Source organism: Tachyglossus aculeatus, chromosome 9, assembly GCF_015852505.1.
Source record: "Tachyglossus aculeatus isolate mTacAcu1 chromosome 9, mTacAcu1.pri, whole genome shotgun sequence".
Classification (NCBI taxonomy): domain Eukaryota; kingdom Metazoa; phylum Chordata; class Mammalia; order Monotremata; family Tachyglossidae; genus Tachyglossus; species Tachyglossus aculeatus.
The window spans coordinates 19,135,197-19,156,592 of record NC_052074.1 but is presented as its reverse complement, the minus strand read 5'-3'; the positions used below and the strand labels follow the sequence as shown (position 1 = coordinate 19,156,592).

The 21,396-nt window shown below is 43.0% G+C and overlaps 1 protein-coding gene across 2 annotated transcripts in view; it reads right to left on the bottom strand.

Annotated features, from left to right (window-relative positions):
* MACROD2 (mono-ADP ribosylhydrolase 2) overlaps positions 1 to 21,396 on the bottom strand; it is a 1,236,128-nt gene that overhangs the window by 1,176,534 nt on the left and 38,198 nt on the right. For both annotated transcript variants that reach the window (XM_038750842.1, XM_038750843.1), the window contains exon 3: positions 8,438 to 8,545. In XM_038750842.1, the coding sequence (XP_038606770.1) occupies positions 8,438 to 8,545 (108 nt within the window). The remainder of the gene's footprint in view (positions 1 to 8,437; positions 8,546 to 21,396) is intronic.

Here is a 21,396-nt window from a genome sequence, read left to right as displayed (position 1 = left end):
AAACTGAAAAGTTGAAGCTGTTCCACCTTTGGTGCTGCACATGTCTGGTCATCAAGGTGAAGCCATGCATCAGCTTTTACATGGCCAATTTAGGTGGCCAAGCTTAGTGGGCTTCTCTCTGGTTTTGCATTGCCTTGCCCCTGAAACCCCATTTTACAGATGAGGTAATCGAGGCACAGAGAGGTAAGGCGACTTGTCCAAGATCACACAGCAGACATGTAGAAGGACACAGTATCCGGCTACTCACATTCACTATAACCAATTCCTTCATACAGGTTTTGAGCAGAGACATCATCATCATCTTACACAGAAGAATACCAGTTTGAGCCCAAAACAAATGATCTGGTTCTGTATTAGTTATAAAATATACAAGTATAACCGCTTGAAAAAGCCCAGGTGTTTTGCTTTTCTAATATTGTAGATACTGTCTACAGTATTTTTGGTAGAAATGACCTCTTTCAACACTCATTCATCAAATATATTTATTAAGCACTTACTGTGTGCAGAGCACTGTACTAAGCACTTGGGAAAGTACAATACAACAACAGTGACAATCCCTGCCCACTCCAAACGGTACTGTTGAACTCTCCAGCAAACGCCAAGTTAAATTACCCTGAGTTCAGGAATCTCATCTGTCATTTCCAATGGATTTACCCGAATCAAGTTAATACCTTCAGAAAGCCTGCTAAGAAGCACAGTGCTGGGCACATAGTAAGTGCTTAACAAATGCCACAAAGATTACACCATCACTTGTGTGTCTTAAAGGTGGCTCTCATTAGCTCACATGGATTAATGCTACTCAGAGAAGCAGCATGGCTCAGTGGAAAGAGCCCGGGCTTTGGAGTCAGAGGTCATGGGTTCAAATGCCAGCTCCGCCACTTGTCGGCTGTGTGACTTTGGGCAAGTCACTTAACTTCTCTGGGCCTCAATTACCTCATCTGTAAAATGGGGATTAAGACTGTGAGCCCCCCGTGGGACAACCTGATCACCTTGTAACCTTCCCAACGCTTAAAACAGTGCTTTGCACATAGTAAGCGCTTAATAAATGCCATCACTATTATTATTATTATTACTTGATCTCGCCAATTACATCTCTATCTCGCCACTGACCCCTTGCCTACGTCCCGCCTCTGGCCTGGAATGCCCTCCCTCCTCAAATCCAACAGACAGTTACTTTCCACGGCCCCCTTCAAAGCCTTATTGAAGGCACCTCTCCTCCTAACTAAGCACAGCCCCCGTCCCCTTCTCCTACTCCCTTCTGACTTCAGCCCTCTGTTCTTGCCCTGTCCCAGGACCACAGCACTTACGAACACATCTGCAATTTATTTTTCTATATTAATGTCTGTCTCTCCCCCTCTAAACTGTAAGCTCATTGTGGGCAGGGAATGTGTCTGTTTAATGCTGTACTGTACTCTCCCAAGCACTTGGTACAGTGCTCTGCATACAGTAGGAGCTCAAAAATACAACTGAATTATCATCTATGCTATTTCTGTTCCCTAAGTTGCAAAATACCACACCTGGTCAATAGGTTAATAAATACACCTTCTGCCATCCCAAGTTGTCAGAGTGGCTTCAGTCCCTGACGGAAATCAATCAAGCAAGCAATGATATTTATTGAGCATTTACTGTGTGCAAAGCCCTCTACTAAATGCTTGGGAAAGTGCAATACAACAGAGTTGACGGGTATGTTCCCTACCCACAAGAAGCTTACAGTCTAGGGGAAAATGGAGCAGACAAAGGAGCTCCAAGAAACCCGAACTTTACCGAAAATAGTGTGCAGAAGGAAAGATGTGGTCACATTTGCAATGATCAGTACTGGCACAGATGAGAGCTCTACTAAATAAGAGACATTTAGTAGACCACACTGAACCCCTCCTGACAAAGCCCAACTACATCATTAACCCACATTTTTCAAATGTACCAGATGTATTAAAACAGTATTGCAGTTCAGGAACGGGAGGGAAATGGCCAGTCCAACCATGCACTGGCCAAATGTAAGGTACAAAGTTATAATAAAAATAATGAAGGTATTTGTTAAGCGCCTACCATTTGTCAAGTGCTGGGGGAGATACTAGCAAATCAGGTTGGACACAGTCGATGTCCCACATGGGGTTCGCAGCATTAATTCCTATTTTACAGATGAGGTACCTGAGGCACGGAGAAGTGAAGTGACTTACCCAAGGTCACAAAGCTGACAAGTGGAGGATCCAGGATTAGAACCCAGATCCTTCTGACCCCCAGGCCTGCGCTCTATCCACTAGGTAGAAAGCATTATCTAAAAGTGCTGCCGTTTCTGCAGCATTTTTCTACAACATGAAGGTACTCGACTTATAAACTCTTCAGAAGGGTCTTCAAAAGCAGAGTGGATTAATAACACTTTTTAAAAATCTGCAATAGGCAAAACACAACTCTTTATACAGGAATGGATGCTAACTCAGATACTGTTGCCAGCAAAGACTTTGAATTGAACTTGTCTTTTTCAAAGCATTTTCGCATATGAATGATCTCATGGCCTAGTGGCAAGAGCCCGGGCTTGGGAGCAGAGGTTGTGGGTTCTAATCCCAGATCCGCCACTTGTCGCTGTGTGACCTTGGGCAAGTCGATTCACTTCTCTGGGCCTCAGGTACCTGATCTGCAAAATGTGGATTAAGAGTGTGAGCTTCATGTGGAACAGGGACTGTGACCAAGCTGATTACCTTCTATCTACCCCAGTGCTTAGAACAGTGTTTGGCACGTAGTAAGAGCTTAAATACCACAATTATTATTATTATCATCATCTCCAGGGGGATCATTTTCCAAATGAAGGCACTGAGACCCAGAGAGGTTATACACACTTGCTCAAAGTCCTACAAGAGACAGTATCAGAGCTGGGGCAAAGACACAGGACTTCCTCCTGATTTTCAGAAACACGATTTTTCCACTAGGCCAGGATGCCTCCCTGTTAGATTAGACAAGATTTAAAACAGGTTGGGTGAATAAAGGATCACTTCCTATTTTATGCATGAAGTATTTGCTCCAGTTCATGGAATATAACATAATTGGCTAAATATGGACAAAAATCACTGAAATAATTTTAAAAAGCTTTCAACAGTGTTCTAAAAAGAAAAAGAAATTAAAGCAGGATACAATAGATAAACTCCTGAATGAATTAAAATGTCATTAATAGCAAAATTTAGGCTTGCACTGAAATGGTTATTGGCTTACATTTTGGTTCCTCTTCAATTATCTTGTGACGAATCTACATGTCTCACGGAGCCTGTAAGGTCATTATGGCCAGGCAATGGGTCTGCTAACTTTGTACCATACTCTCCCATGTGCGTAGTACGGTAAGTACTCAGCACATAGTAAGTGCTCAATAAATACCATTGATTGATCGATTGATTTAATAGAGTGACTATATTTACCAAAGAAAGGAAAGGTGAACCTAGGACAGACATTGAAATAACTCCTCTAAACTAAGTAGATACTACATTCTAGTTAAGTGAAATGGGGGAAAAGACTATAAAAGCCCCAAAATTTGTCTTCACCGTATCAGAAGCTTATAGCAAATCAGGTTACACACAGTTCCCTGTCCCACATGGGGCTCACATTCTCAAACCCCATTTTACAGATGAGGTAATCGAGGCACAGAGAGGTGAGGCGACTTGTCCAAGATCACACAGCAGACATGTGGGAGGACACAGTATCTGGCTACTCACATTCACTATAACCAACTCCTTCATACAGGTTTTGGGCAGAGACATCATCATCATCTTACACAGAAGAATACCAGTTTGAGCCCAAAACAAATGATCTGGTTCTGTATTAGTTATAAAATATACAAGTACAACGGCTTGAAAAAGCCCGGGTGTTTTGCTTTTCTAATATTGTAAAATACTGTCTACAGTATTTTTGGTAGAAATTAAATCATTAAGTATATTCTGAAGATCTCTAAAACCTGTAAACAAATCCAATTAGAAGTTAATAATAATAATGGCATTTACTAAGTGCTATGTGCAAAGCACTGTTCTAAGCGCTGGGGAAGTAATAAGGTGATCAGGTTGTCCCATGGGGCGGGGGGGGGGACCTCACAGTTTTAACCCCCATTTTGCAGATGAAGTAACTGAGGCCCCGAGAAGTTAAGTGACTTGCCCAAAGTCACACAGCTGACAACTGGTGGAGCCGGGATTTGAACCCATGAGCTCTGACTCCAAAGCCCAGGTTCTTTCCACTAAGCCACACTGCTTCTCTACTGCAAGTTGCAAGTGTACAATAAAGTTCATGGAAGAAGCCTAGGCCCTGGAAGTCAGAGGCCCTGATTCTAATCCTGCTCTGCCACTTGTCTGTTATGTACTCAAGGGTAAGTCACTGAAGTTCTCTGTGCCTCCGGTCCCTCATTTGTTAAAAAAAAAAAGGGGGGGTGGGGTGGAGAATACCTCATCTCTGTTCCCTTTAGACTGTAATCCCATGTGAAACAGGGACACTGTCCAACATGGTTATCTTTATATCTACCCAGTGTTTAGTATAGTGCTTGGAATCAATCAATCAATCAATCGTATTTATTGAGCGCTTACTATGTGCAGAGCACTGTACTAAGCGCTTGGGAAGTACAAATTGACATCACATAGAGACAGTCCCTACCCAACAGTGGGCTCACAGTCTAAAAGGGGGAGACAGAGAACAGAACCAAACATACCAACAAAATAAAATAAGTAGGATAGAAATGTACAAGTAAAATAAATAAATAAATAAATAAATAGAGTAATGAATATGTACAACCATATATACATATATACAGGTGCTGTGGGGAAGGGAAGGAGGTAAGACGGGGGGATGGAGAGGGGGACGAGGGGGAGAGGAAAGAAGGGGCTCAGTCTGGGAAGGCCTCCTGGAGGAGGTGAGCTCTCAGCAGGGCCTTGAAGGGAGGAAGAGAGCTAGCTTGGCGGATGGGCAGAGGGAGGGCATTCCAGGCCCGGGGGATGACGTGGGCCGGGGGTCGATGGCGGGACAGGCGAGAGCGAGGTACAGTGAGGAGATTAGTGGTGGAGGAGCGGAGGGTGCGGGCTGGGCAGTAGAAGGAGAGAAGGGAGGTGAGGTAGGAGGGGGCGAGGTGATGGAGAGCCTTGAAGCCCAGGATGAGGAGTTTCTGCTTGATGCGCAGATTGATCGGTAGCCGTTGGAGGTTTTTGAGGAGGGGAGTAATATGTCCAGAGCGTTTCTGGACAAAGATAATCCGGGCAGCAGCATGAAGTATGGATTGAAGTGGAGAGAGACATGAGGATGGGAGATCAGAGAGAAGGCTAGTGCAGTAGTCCAGACGGGATAGGATGAGAGCTTGAATGAGCAGGGTAGCGGTTTGGATGGAGAGGAAAGGGCGGATCTTGGCAATGTTGCGGAGCTGAGACCGGCAGGTTTTGGTGACGGCTTGGATGTGAGGGGTGAATGAGAGAGCGGAGTCGAGGATGACACCAAGGTTGTGGGCTTGGAACATAATAAGCGCTTAGTACTATATTAACTCTTATACCTACCCCAATGCTAAGTTCAAAGAAAACACCTAACAAATATTCCAATTACTATTATTGTATTTTCCCCAGCACTTAGTACAGTGCCTGGCTCTTAGTAAGCTTAACAATACCACAATCATGATCAACCCCAAGGAATTGTAAGTAAAAACATTTCGTTAAGAAACAACTTTGATTAAAGGGGCATTTTACAATAGGCAGAATATCACGCAAAACTTAAATTTACAAAAGAGGGATACATGGGGAATACCACAGCATGGTGTAGTGGCTACAGCCCGGGCCTGGGAGTAAGAAGGTCATGGGTTCTAATCCCAGCTCTGCCACATGTCTGCTTTGTGACCTTGGGCAAGTCGCTTCACTTCTCTGTGCCTCTGTTACCTCATCTGTAAAATGGGGATTGAAACTATGAGCCCCTTGTGGGACAGGAACTACTGTGTCCAATTCAATTAGCTTGTATCCACCCCAGTGCCTGCCACATAGTAAGCACTTAATACAGTGCCCTGAATATAATAAGCACTCAATAAACACAACTGACTGTTTCATGGGTGAGAACCTCCCCCTCACCATCCCTCCCGAACTCTCACATGTGCGCCACACACACACACACACACACACACACACACACACCGCCCCCCCCCCCCCCCCAACTGGCCCCAGCTCCATCCCAGGAAGGACTCAATAATATGGACAACAGCATGAGGCCTTCTCAACTTTTGGTATATTGATTAGACGTGGGTGTGATTGTGACTTCTATGGATGTTCAATCAATCGTATTTACTGAGTACTTACTGTGTGCAGAGGACTGTGCTAGGCACTTGGGAGAGTGCAATGTAACATAATCAGTACACATATTCCCATGAATGAATGAACAAATCCACGTATTACTCCCCAGTGCCTATTACAATGCACTTGCATACAGTAGGTGCTTAATATTTAACGTTGCTGCCATTACGCCACATTAACACAGTGGACATTAATTGTTTAATATAACAAATTCACAAGGTTTCATGATTACCTGTTAAAATCAGATGTATAAACCAAAGCACAAATATGATTGTCTGAAGCCAATTTTATCACATTTTCATTGTCTATAGGCATTACACGATACAACTCAGTTGTAGGGCTAAATACCGTACGGGAAAGTAAAGGCTGGACAATGCTAGGCAAGGTGAGAAGAGAGTGGACACCTCAGTAGCACTGTCACCCTCAAAGCCTTTCATATATTCTAAGCAATCCCGTCTTTTTACCAACAATCCGTGAGGCTTTAACTCTCACCCTACTCTTGGAACGCCTCTGGAGTTGCCTGACAGATCCACTTGTTTCCCATAAAGGTTAACAGATGTTTGTGTCCTCACACACTATGTTAAGCTGCAAAGCAAAAGGCTGTAAAAAAGCGACATGATTTAACACGTGCTTTGCCTCTATTTTTGGTCCCTGAAGGAGCTTCCTAATGACAATGTACTTGTAAGAAGCAAACCATGACCAAACCACAATCACTTAAGCAAGACTGGAGAGCAGAAGAGGTTATGCGTTCTTCAAGGTCAATGAAGGCTGCTGTTGGATTTATTTTTTTATTTTTTGGTATTTGTCATGATAGGTACGTGCAGGGGACTGAGCAGTACTGGAAAAATGATCAGTCCAAGGGTCACCTCAAGGGACAATTCTATCAAAGAAACTCTCTAGTTAGAGATTGAAGGCATGAGCTTTGATGGAAGCAACAGCAGGCGCATTAAACAATTTGGAGATAGAGCAGTTTAGAGGAGTTGCCCGGGTAGGAGAGGGGAGAGGAGGTGGCCCAGGGACAGACAGCCTCAGAGGTGGGAGGCCAACAACTGGAACACGATAAAATTTGAGGAAGGGGGTGCCAGGCTTCCCCTTATCCTCAGCTCTGGCTGCTGGCTGGTCAGAAGCTTCTCTCCAGGACAGTCCGATAACCAACCAAATCCATGCTACATTACTACGGTGAATATTCCATTCTCAAATAAAACTGATTCCCATGGTTTTATACTTCTCTCAAAGAGGGATGCATGTACTCAAATTGCTGCTCCTATAGAAACAATTTAACCAAAATGACAGTCCCAACCCCTATTTCTTTATATCCCTGTTTTTCCAATGACTAAGGCATCACATTATGTAACTCAACTGTAGGAACGAACCACAACCTGTGGATATAAAAGTAAGAAGATGGTAGGCAAACGCAACAGGAAAATAACTGGGAGAACAGGAATGAAGAAAACACCAAGAGAAAAAATGAGGGATGGATCACAGCACCGGAACAAGAAATAGAGAGAAAAGTAAGATTGTAGCATTTGGCAAAAGAGAAGCTAAAGAGGAGCTAAATTAGAATTAAGAAAGGCCAGTTGGAAGTCAACAAGAACAGTTTTCACACAGCAGGAACATGTAAATAAAGAGGGAAAAAAAGGAAGAAGAATTTTTTTTAAAAGTGCTACCAATTAGAACTGAACCAATTAGAACCAATTAGAACTGAACCATTGAGTAGAGAAGTATTCTAACACAAGAAGACATGATACAAAGACATGATAAGAAGACATTACATTCATTCAAATAAACTGTTTAATTATGAACCATGTGATAACAAAAATTCAAACCCACCTTAATCAAAAGCAAAACTGCACAGTTAAGTAGTTGAATCGGCCCAATTTTAAAATGTGTTTCTCAGTACAGCTGTCCTACAGAATTTTCCTGTTTTTGAGTTTTCATGTCTGTTGAGAGGCTTTGCTCATTGCGTGGTATGAATTTTCACAGAAAAAGTGTCAACATTTGAAATCAAATCACTCAGACACTGTTATACCATTGTTACTAGGCCAAAAACCAGTTGAGTTTTTAAAAGTATGATTTTCCCTAATAATGGACTGGGCCACATATGGAATCAAAATGCCTCCAAACATCCTGAAATGAAATATTAAAGTACTCACCAGCATTGACAATGGCATCAATCTCAAGCAGGGTGATATCACCTCGATAAAGAGACACTTTTTCACTCAAACTCTTCTTCAACTGTGAAACTTCCTCAGTGCTCTCATCTATAACCCAAAGAAAACAGAAATTGAGTGTGACAGAAATTTGTACAATAATAATAATAATGGCATTTATTAAGCGCTTACTATGTGCAGACACTGTTCTAAGCGCTGGGGAGGTTACAAAATGATCAGGTTGTCCCACGGGGGGGGGGCTCACAGTCTTCATCCCCATTTTACAGATGAGGTAACTGAGGAACAGAGAAGTTAAGTGACTTGCCCAAAGTCACACGGCTGACAAGTGGCGGAGCTGGGATCTGAACCCATGACCTCTGACTCCAAAGCCCATGCTCTTTCCACTGAGCCACGCTGCTGGAAAGGATATTATCCACAGATTCTACTGAAGGTAGTAATAATACACAATAGCTATTACATGCAGAGGTCAAAAACTGTTTTGCCCTACTGCATCCAGAGTAGCACAATTCAAATTTCCTGGTACGTCTTCTAAGGAAGATAACTCACTACTCTTATTCTTATTTTACGAAATCCTCTAATGTCTGTTTGAAGGAGTGCATGCAGATTCTTAGAAACCTAACAGATGCTGAAGCAGTGCGGCCTTATGGAAAGAGTACGGCCTGGGAGTCCAAAGGACCTGGGTTCTAATTCCAGCTCCACCACTTTGCTGTGTGGCCTCGGGCCATCACTTCACTTCTCTGTGCCTCAGTTTCATCATATGCACATGGGGATTCAATACTTGCTCTCTCTATTTACACTGTGAACCCCCTGTGGGATCTGATTACCTTGTATTTACCCAGCATTCGGTACAGTGCATAACAAATGCCACAGGCATTATTATTACTATTATTATCAACTTCTCTGCGCCTCAGTTACCTCACCTGTAAAATGGGGATTAAGACTGTGAATCCCATATGGGACACAGACTGTGTCCAACTTGATCCGCTTGTAATTACCCCAAAGCTTAGTACAGCACCTGGCGCTTAGCAAGAGTTTAACAAATACAATTAAAAAAAAAAAAACAGAATCAGCATTTTGTTTCAATGCTGCCTCAGACGACTGCAAAAAAATCGGTAAATATAAAGCTGCGATAACTTGCCTCTCAAGTAAATTTTGTTATCACAGATTCCTATGTTCACACAGCAGGAACATGTAAATAAAGAGGGGAATAAAGGAAGAAGAATTTTTTTAAAGTGCTACCAATTAGAACTGAACCAATTAGAACCAATTAGAACTGAACCACTGAGTAGAGAAGTATTCTCTTTCTACTTTCTGAAAACAAAAATGCCCGGTTTGATCCTTTTGTAGCACTAAATTTTCTTGCAGAGGTCATTTTCCACCGATTCGCAGATTCGCCTGTACCTGCTATACTCTTGTTTCGCCGCTAGAGGGTACTGCTCGCTAAAGAAGGAAGGGACAGACAAAATCCCTACAATAAAATGAGGCTAGTTAAGAGCTCTTCATTTTCTTTTATTAAATTTTTCCTGGAAAAACACATGACTTCATTGCTGAAAACATAAAAGCCACTAAACAAAATGCGCGATATTCTTGGGTATCAGGCCTTTATTTTGGTGTCTGGGAGGACAGTAGCTTAGAACAGTGCTTGCCACATAGTAAACATTTAACAACCCTCCCCATCTCCCCCGCCTTACCTCCTTCCCCTCCCCACAGCACCTGTACATATGTTTGTACATATTGATTACCCTATTTATTTATTTTATTTGTACTTATTCATTCTATTTTATTTTGTTAATATGTTTTGTTTTGTTCTCTGTCTCCCCCTTGTAGACTGTGAGCCCGCTGTTGGGTAGGGGACTGTCTCTATATGTTGCCAACTTGTACTTCCCAAGCGCTTAGTACAGTGCTCTGCACACAGTAAGCGCTCAATAAATACGACTGAATGAATGAATGACAGTCGAAATTGCAGCCACAATAAAAGGAATTCTACGTAGTTTGTCGGAGAAAAATAAAATTCAATGAAAATACCTATCTATCCCCAAATTTAAAAATGTAATTTTAAGCTCTACTACTTGAGACTTGGAAGTTCATTCAGTTCTATAAACAAAAGGAAAACATTTTTTGCAAAAACCCTGTTAACGATAGTTCATGCTGTAGAATTCACTAACGCTATTTGCATGTGCACGTTATTTCTTCCAGTATCTCACTGTTCCATACACAAGTTGGCTTTCACTTTCAAGTGAACAGTCTAATCTTAGAAAAACAGATGGACATACTAAGTGTAGGCACAATAAACACCCAATAAATATGATGGCCAAAAAACTGAGTGGATTCACAAGTTACTGGAGACCTGTGCATATTGGTTTTAAAATTAACATTTACACGTATTGAATGGCACTACTACTTTTGACTATTTCTGAAGAGTTCACTCATCTACTCTAATGCCACCCTGGGTGTGCTGTCCACTTCGTAAAAAGATAGGAGGCTCCAGCAGGAAATATAATAATAACAATAATTATGGTATCTGTTGAGTGCTTACTACTCTAATGTCACCCTGGGTGTGCTGTCCACTTCGTAAAAAGATAGGAGGCTCCAGCAGGAAATATAATAATAACAATAATTATGGTATCTGTTAAGTGCTTACTATGTGCCAAGCACTACTCTAAGCGAGGAAGTGGCCTAGTGGATACAGCACAGTTCTGGAAGTCAGTAGAATCTGGGTTCGAATCCTGACTTCACTACTAGGACATGGGTTCGAATCCTCACTTCACTACCTGCCTGCTGTGTGATCTTGGGCAAGTCAATTAGCTTCTCTGTGCCTCAGTTCCATCACTTGAAGTATGAGGATTAAGATTATCTTGTATCTACCCCAGCGCTTAGTATCGTGCCTGGCACATAGTACGCACTTAAATACCATAAAAAAGTAACTTCATTCTTGAAGAGCTCTGAAGGAGGGAGGAGGTGTGTCAAGGGCTTAGTACAGTGCTCTGCACACAGTAAGCGCTCAATAAATACGATTGATTGATTCGGTGAAACTGACCTGGGAAAGCACTCTAAACCCAAGGCATGAGGAATGGGTTAAAAGTGGTAGACTTAAGAGTGATAGACGAGTTGGAGGTTTGCGGCAGAGAGCAAAAACTATGAGGCTGGATATTCAAAAATAAACAACCCTCTCCTTACTTGCAATCTATGCTACAGTTCAAATATGAGGCCCAAGAGTCTTTGAATTACTAGCAAACAGAGCCTATACAGAGCAAAACAGCCCCAATCTTTAGGATGTGGAAACCTTCTCCAAGAACAGCCATACCGCAATAAGGTTTTTGAAAAGGCTTCTGAGTTTTCTAAAAGAGCTCTGAAACACAACAGTAGTCTGGAAGAGACAGCCAGCCTAGGGTCATTGAAGGTAACAATGCTTCCCTAACCAGGCAAGCAATGCAAATAGGAAATAATAATAATAATAATAATGGTATTTGTTAAGCGCTTACTATGTGCCAAGCACTGTTCTAAGAGCTGGGGTAGATACAAGGTTTTCCCACATAGGGCTCACAGTCTTAATTCCCATTTTATAGATGAGGTAACTGAGGTCCAGAGAAGTTAAGTGACTTGCCCAAAGTCACACAGGGGACAAGTGGTGGAGCCAGGATTAGAACCCATGACCTCTGACTCCCAAGCCCATGCTCTTTCCACTAAGCCAAGCTGCTTCTCTAAAATGAAATGACAAGGAATCTTAAAAAAAATCATTTTAAAGAAATAACCTCCGGGTAAACGGTATTATTTCAAGTAAACTATTATTTGATTTTTAAACTAGAGCATTACATTGAAAATACCACAAAAAAAACTAGCAACTGGCATAAACTTTATATAGAAAAAGCAGGGTCCCCTACGCAATTTCTGGGTTTTCTGCTTTAGGAGCTACAGACGGCCTCTTCTCCAACGAGGGACAAGTACTCGGGCTGCGCTTTCAGATTGCAGGTCATGGAAGAGCAATCAGAGTTTGGAGCTGGACTGGAAGGTCCTACGACCCCCTCCTCTTCGATTTCTAGTAGGAGATTTTCGCATCCCTAAACTGTACCTCCAATCTACTTGAAACTGACTTTGGAGGGACAAGAAGCTGCCCAGCTCTCAGGACAAGAGCTCTCTGCTCTTCTATCATCAATCGTATTTATTGAGCGCTTACTGTGTGCAGAGCACTGTACTAAGCGCTTGGGAAGTACAAGTTGGTAACATAGAGAGACAGTCCCTACCCAGCAGTGGGCTCACAGTCTAAAAGGGGGAGACAGAGAACAAAACCAAACATACTAACACAATAAAATAAATAGAATAGATATGTACAAGTAAAATAAATAGAGTAATAAATATGTACAAACATATATACATATATACAGGTGCTGTGGGGAAGGGAAGGAGGTGAGATGGGGGGATGGAGATGGGGGATGAAGACAAAATGCTGCCCCAATCCACAGGATCCCAAAATTCGCTATTGCTTCCACTGCCCCAAAGGGCTATCAATAACCAAATTACAATGCAAGCCTTGCCCCCAGATCATCACACATTAAAACAGTTTATTTCCGTTTCCAATCTGTAACAGTCTTAAAACAAAATAACATTAACATCGGTGCCTGTTCACAATACAAAAGCAAACATGAAAAAGACACAATTTGCCAAATAAATTTGCTAGACTGTGAGCCCACTGTTGGGTAGGGACCGTCTCTATATGTTGCCAACTTGTACTTCCCAAGCGCTTAGTACAGTGCTCTGCACACAGTAAGCACTCAATAAATACGAATGACTGATTGATGATTGATTGATTGACAATTGTGCCCAGGTTGCACATCTCTTAAGGGTGAGATCGTGGCCACTTCCAATGCAGCATGGCTCTCCCCTCCCCATTACAATGGCAGCTCTTGAGGACAGGCAGCTTACAGAGTTGTGCTTTTTTTTCCCTGAGATATTAAAATTCAAAAAAAAACACCATCTCATTTCAAGTTTTTAGGGAAGGCATACTTTGAGAAGCAGAGTTTATGTGGAAAGTAAACACAGACATAAAATCTTCAGAAGAAATAGGAAGGTGCAGAATCCCACATACACCATAAAACGCTTATGCCGGATACCATTACTGAAGAAAAAAGTAGAGTAATTTCCATAAGTCTTCGAATGCAATCAGTCCGGGAAGCCTGATTATAACACAAGCTGGGGCTTTAGTGTAAGAATGGTTAATGTGTATACAAACTGTGCACTAATCCCTGGTCCTCCTATCAATTTTACCCCAAGTTTCAAGTGTAACTTGTAGAAGCTGGGATGAAAATATCAGGCACCATTAATGTGGTGATGGCAGAGAAACATCAACTGTGGAGCAGACGTGAGGAGGGGGATGATGGGGTAGCTAAGCACTTTAGCAGACACAGAGGAACCTTATAAAAAGATTTGAGGCTCTCTGTACAAAAGAGAACTATAAATGAAGGCTTGAAGGCTGCCACTAGAAGGACACTTTACAAAGACTCTGAATATCCTTAAAGAGACCATTAGTTCTTAAAACACTAAAACACTCTGTTGTGATAATACTTGTTAAGCGTTTACTAAGTCCCAGGCACTGTATTAAGTGCTGAGGCAGATGCAAGATAATTGGGATGGGCACTTCCCCTGTCCCATATGGGGCTCAGTCTTAATCCCCATTTTACAGATGAGGTAACTGAGGCACAGAAACGTTCGGTCACCTGCCCAAGGTCACAGAGCAGATAGTTGGAGATTGGAACCCAAGTCCTCTGACTCCCAGGGCTGGGATCTTTCCACTAGTATTATCAATCATGCTTACGTAGTATTCATGCAGAGTACTGTACTAAGCGCTTGAGAGACAGCAGTGGCAATAGTATTAGTAGTGCGGAATATGTCTGTTATATTGCGCTGTACTCTCCCAAGCACTTAGAACAGTGCTCTGCACACGATATGCGCTCAATAAATATGACAGTGATAGTAGTAATAGCAGCAGTAGTCGTAGTGAAATTAATTGGTGTGGAGCAATGTACTAGGTGCTTCATAATCAACTTACGTGTTCCCTGCTCGCACGGAGCTAACACATTCGCTGGGAAAATCAAAGATAAAAATATTCACAGCAGAGGCCAAAATTTTTAAAAAAGGCAGATAGAGACACATGAGTGCTAAATAGGAGATAATTAAGCTCATAAGTGCTTAGATGTGTTTACGGGGAATGAATCATTTCCCAAATGTCTGAAGAAACTGTCAAGTCTCCACAACATAGGACCTTCCCATCATTCATTCAGTCGCATTCATTGAGCGCTTACTGTGTGCAGAGCACTGTACTAAGCGCTTGGAAAGTACAATTCGGCAACATAGAGACAGCCCCTACCCTACAACGGGCTCACCATCAGCCTTGCTCTATCCTGGGATGGGAAGCAACTGGCAGTATGGTTAAGTTCTAGGACGTTGGGAAGGCTATGGATGTGGCTGTTGGGCTCAGAACCACGAGGAGCCTGAACTCCCTAGTAGTAGTAAAAAAAAAAATTTACTGGGTGCTTACTGTGAACACAACCCTCTTTTTAGTGGTGAGAAAAAGTAAACGGTTGGGATTTAAATCCAAACTCTGTCCCTAAAATGAGCTCACAGTATAAAAGGAGAGAGGGGAGGCCTGACAACACAGAAGAAAACACAAAGCAATAAAAAGCCCAGTTCGACATAAGGCAAGGACAAAATACACATGGAGTAAAAACAAAACAGGAGCGGGAGGGCACTGTGCCTAGAAGAGATTCGGATTCTCCAAGGCTCAAACTCTGGGCAGTCAAAGCCGCTGCTTCTGACTTTCGCCCCGCAATAGGGCAAAGTAGGATGGGGTCCTGGGTGTAGGGTGTCAGCAAGGGGCCCTGAGGCGAGGCAGTATGGCCAGAAGCTCAAGCTGGCATTGCCGCTGCTTCTGTCCTCTAGCCACAGTATCATCATCATCATCATCAATCGTATTTATTGAGCGCTTACTGTGTGCAGAGCACTGTACTAAGCGCTTGGGAAGTACAAGTTGGCAACAGAGACAGTCCCTACCCAACAGTGGGCTCACAGTCTAAAAGGGGGAGACAGAGAATAAAACCAAACATACTAACAAAATAAAATAAATAGAATAGATATGCACAAGTAAAATAAATAAATAAATAAATAGAGTAACAAATATGTACAAACATATATACATATATACAGGTGCTGTGGGGAAGGGAAGGAGGTAAGATGAGGGGATGGAGAGGGGGATGAGGGGGAAAGGGGCTCAGTCTGGGAAGGCCTCCTGGAGGAGGTGAGCTCTCAATAGGGCCTTGAAGGGAGGAAGAGAGCTAGCTTGGCAGATGGGCAGAGGGAGGGCTCTTGTTACTCTATTTATTTATTTATTTATTTATTTACTTGTGCATATCTATTCTATTTATTTTATTTTGTTAGTATATTTGGTTTTGTTCTCTGTCTCCCCCTTTTAGACTGTGAGCCCACTGTTGGACAGAGGGAGGGCATTCCAGGCCTGGGGGGTGACGTGGGCCAGGGGTCGATGGCGGGACAGGCGAGAACGAGGCCTAACGGTGAGGAGATTAGCAGCAGAGGAGCGGAGGGTGCGGGCTGGGCTGGAGAAGGAGAGAAGGGAGATGAGGTAGGAGGGGGCGAGGTGAGGGAGAGCCTTGAAGCCCAGGGTGAGGAGTTTCTGCCTGATGCACAGATTGATTGGTAGCCACTGGAGATTTTTGAGGAGGGGAGTAACATGCCCAGAGCGTTTCTGGACAAAGACAATCCGGGCAGCAGCATGAACTATGGATTGAAGTGGGGACAGACACGAGGATGGGAGATCAGAGAGAAGGCTGATGCAGTAGTATCCTATTCCTCTTCTTCAGTTTATCATTACAATTAAAAAAAAACAACTATGGTATTTGTTAAGCGCTTACTGTGTGCCAAGCACTGTACTAAGCACTGGGGTGGCTGCATGCTAATCAAGCCACATGGGGCTCACAGTCTAAGGGGGAGAAAGAATAAGTACTGAATTGAGAAAAAGTGTGCCCTACTGGGGGGAAAGGGAATCAGAAGTACCAGAGTTTTAATCTTGACTTCGCCACTTGTCTGCTGTCTGACCTTAGGCAAATCACTTAACTTCTCTGTGCCTCAGTTACCTCATCTGTAAAATGGGGATTAAGACTGTGGACTGTGTCCAACCTGATTATTTTGTATCCACATCAAAGCTCAGGACAATGCCTGGCACATAGCACTAAACAAGTAGCCTCCTCACTGTGCCTCGTTCTCACCTGTCTTGCCGTCGACCCCCGGCCCACGTCCTCCCCCTGGCCTGGAACGCCCTCCCTCCGCCCATCTGCCAAGCTCGCTCTCTTCCTCCCTTCAAAGCCCTACTGAGAGCTCACCTCCTCCAGGAGGCCTTCCCAGACTGAGCCCCCTCCTTCCTCTTCCCCTCCCCACAGCACCTGTATATATGTTTGTACAGATTTATTACTCTATTTTACTTGTACATATTTACTATTCATTTTATTTTGTTAATATGTTTTGTTGTCTGTCTCCCCCTTCTAGACTGTGAGCCCACTTTTGGGTAGGGACCGTCTCTATATGTTGCCAACTTGTACTTCCCAAGTGCTTAGTCCAGTGCTCTGCACACGGTCAGTGCTCAATAAATACGACAATGAATGAATGAATGAATGAAATAACATTAATTCTTTTTTTAAAATCTCCACCTTACAGATGAGGAAACTGAGCCTCAGAGAAGGCAACTTGGCCAAGGTCCCATCGTTGCTAAGTGGCAGATATGAAATTAGATCCTAGGTCCTCTGACTCCCGGGCTCAGGCTCTTTTCAGTGGGCCATACAGCTTACTTGTCTTTCATGTTATATTAAGGGATTTTTATCATTTTATTTTTCTTAATGTTCTGTCACAAAGCTTCCCATTCCTCATTCTTAAATTCAGGACCTATGGAAGGTGAGGGACTGTGTGTAATTTTCATCCACGTATTTTGCCCTAATATTTGGCACACAGCAGGAATTTAATAAGATAACACAACTAAAATGAAATGGATTTAAAAGCAAATTCTATTGAAAAAATTTAGTACTCAAAGCAGAAAAAAATTCAAATATGCACTGCTTAGAGTAATTATGAGAAAGGTAATTTAATTGCTTTTCTTCAAGGATGGTTTTCTCAACACATCCAATGAATTCTTCTGAACACCTAAATGAGAAAACAGGACAAATACCTAAATTGTAACAAATTTCTTCTTAATTTGTTACACTAAGGATAGGAGTCTTAACTACACCAGACACTAAAAATCATCACTTAAGTTAGAAAAAGTATATTTATTTCTTGCCCACCAAAAGAGACTGTAAGCTCCAGACTGTAAACTCATTTTGGGCAAGGAATGTGCCTGCTATATTGTACTCTCCCAAGTGCTCTGCAGACAGTAGGCGCTCAATCAATACAATTTACTTACTGGAAGCCTTGCCACCGATGAATCTGATTAACCAGAGACATTATATTTTGCATATAGTAAAGGACACTACTAGGGTCAGGCAATTTTTTTTTGTAATTCATCCAAATGTGCAGAGTAATTAAATTTAAATGCTATCTAACTGCTGAGCCGCCAGATACGTGGTCAACAATAATTAAAAAAAAAAAACGCTTTCTTGATCATTAACATCCCCTTCCACAACTAATTTTTTATTTTAACTTACCCTTAGTGTCTCCTACACTGGGGGAGATACAAAACAATCAGGTTGTCCCACGTGGGGTTCACAGTCTTAATCCCCATTTGACAGATGAGGTCACTGAGGCACAGAGAAGTTACTCATTCATTCATTCAATCACATTTATTGAGCGCTTACTCTGTGCAGAGCACTGTACTAAGCGCTTGGGAAGTACAGGTCGGCAACATATAGAGATGGTCCCTACCTAAAAATGGGCTCACAGTCTAGAAGGGGGAGACAGACAACAAAACAGGTAGACCGTCAGAATAAATAGAATTATAGCTATGGCTTGCCCAGGGTCGCACAGCAGCCAAGGGGCAGAGCGGGAATTGGAACCCACTTCCTCTGACTCCCAAGTCCGTGGTCTTTCCACTGAGCCAGGCTGCTTCTCTAAATTACTTGCCTGGGGTCCCACATCCCACCGGGTGCCTGAAACCAGAACTGTCAGACTCCTTAGCCCGAAAAGCAGCGTAACCCAGTGGCTCTGCCACTTGCCTGCTGTGTGGGCTTGGGCAGATCGCAATTTCTCTGTGCCTTGGGTTCTTCATCTGCCAAACAGGGTTCGGTACCTGCCCCCCCACCTCCCAGGCTGTGAGCCCCACGCACGATGGGGACCGTGTCTGTCCTGATTGTGTCCTATCTACCCCAGGCTTTAGTATGGTGGTTGACACATAATAAGCATTTGACAATAACACAAAGTAAGAAGAATCCAGGTCTCAAGACTCCCAGACCTGAGATCCTGTTTCTTATGCTTCAAGGCTGTCCATCACCTCGCCCCCTCCTACCTCACCTCCCTTCTCTCCTTCTACAGCCCAGCCCGCACCCTCTGCTCCTCTGCCGCTCATCTCCTCACCGTTAGGCCTCGTTCTCGCCTGTCCCGCCATCGACCCCCGGCCCCCGTCCTCCCCCGGGCCTGGAATGCCCCCAATCCCTCTGCCCATCCGCCAAGCTAGCTCTCCTCCTCCCTTCAAGGCCCTACTGAGAGCTCACCTCCTCCAGGAGGCCTTCCCAGACTGAGCCCCTTCCTTACTCTTCCCCTCGTCCCCCTCTCCATCCCCTCATCTTACCTCCTTCCCTTCCCCACAGCACCTGTATATATGTATATATGGTTGCACATATTTATTACTCTATTTATTTATTTTACCTGTACATATCTATTCTATTTATTTTATTTTGTTAGTATGTTTGGTTTTCTTCTCTGTGAGCCCACTGTTGGGTAGGGACTGTCTCTGTATGTTGCCACCTTGTATACTTCCCAAGCACTTAGTACAGTGCTCTGCACACAGTAAGCGCTCAATAAATACGATTGATTGATTGATTATGCCTCCTCACTTTCCAAATGGCAGTGGTCGGAGGAGATGCCAGAAGGGGAGAGGGGAGTCAGAGTCAGGCACTGGCCCTTTCTCCATAGGAAAACTGAATAATCTCCAAACAATACGCTTCTTAACAGCCCAAACAGAAGCTGTCCTGTCTTCCGCGCAGCAAAAATTGGGGTTTGCTTGTAGTCCTTTGTTGTATTACGGTGCCCCAGCCCACGTCCTCCCCCTGGCCTACAATGCCCTCCCTCCACACATCCGGCAAGCTAGCTCTCTTCCTCCCTTCAAAGCCCTACTGAGAGCTCACCTCCTCCAGGAGGCCTTCCCAGACTCAGCCCCTTTTGCCTCTCCTCCTCCCCATCCCCCCAGCCCTACCTCCTTCCCTTCCCCATGGCACTTGCATATATATTTGTACAGGTTTATTACTCTATTTTACTTGTACATATTTACTATTCTATTTATCTTTTTAATGATGTGCATCTAGCTTTAATTCTATTTGTTCTGACAACTTGACACCTGTCCACATGTTTTGTTTTATTGTCTGTCTCCCCCTTCTAGACTGTGAGCCCATTGTTGGGTAGGGACCATCTCTATATGTCACCAACTTGTACTTCCCAAGCGCTTAGTACAGTGCTCTGCACACAGTAAGCGCTCAATCAATACGACTGAATGAATGAATGAAGGACACTCTATTTTCCTTTCAAATAGAAGAATGAATAAATAATCCTTCTTTTCCACACCTACTAGCTAAGTACAAAGCTTAGGAATCAATGAGAACACATTAAATTCTGTTGATTGATAGTTTGGTCAAATGAGATCCCTGGGCAAAAATATATCAGTTGGAAAAAAATTATTACTGAGTCCAACGTTGCAACCTTGTTTTCCACTTTCCAAACTGGGTTTCAAAGATAGGTTTACCGTCACAAATTACTTAAGGAATGAGAGGTTTGGACAAGATGATGATGATGATGATGGTATTTGTTAAGCGCTTACTATGTGCCTCGCACTGTTCTAAGCGCAGGGGGAGATACAAGGTCATCAGGTTGTCATACGTGGAGCTCACAGTCTTCATCCCCATTTCACAGATGAGGGAACTGAGGCACAGAGAAGTCAAGTGACTTGCCCAAAGTCACCCAGCTGACAAGTGGAGGAGCCACGATTAGAACCCACGACCTCTGACTCCCAAGCCCGGGCTCTTTCCACTGAGCCACGCTGCTTCTCAAGCTACAGAAAGATTTGGGAGATATTTTCCTGCGCCATTTATCTGCATCTGCTCCAAGAATTTCATATTTCCTTCCGTCCTTTTCTTTATATATCAGCTACTGCAAAATTCAATCTTGTTCAATCTACATCCAGAATAATGACAGTCAGTTCTTTGCTAAAGCAGGAGCTGTGTTTCTGAATAATCTTGTCCCCCAGTCCTCATATCTGACCCATTATAACACCATATCACAGTGTATCCAGACATTATGCATTGTGGGAACAACATTCTATCAATTAGGGTTCTATCTAAACTGCAAAACAAAAATATTTGCTTCAGTAGATCTAATTATTTTGTTGCACAGATTATGGCTAATAAGGCAGTGAAAATAAATTCTTGGTTTCAATTTATGGAACATCGAGGTCTTTTTGAGTCAAAGAAGCGAGTTGATGTGTCTTTTGCTCTGATTTGTATGCCCAAGAGGGATTGTGCATTACGATTCTTTGGATTATTCCTCAAATTCCCAGTTCAAGGCTCTGCACAGGGCAGACATTCAACAAATACCGTTGACGATGTTTAGGACTTGCTATTTCAGTAACTTCCTCTTTTAGCTTCTGGCAAGTGTAAGTATAATAAATAATGAAACAGCTCTTTATACTGCATAACTGAATATGCAGTCCTTCTTTCACATATATGCTTACTTTTCACACCTAT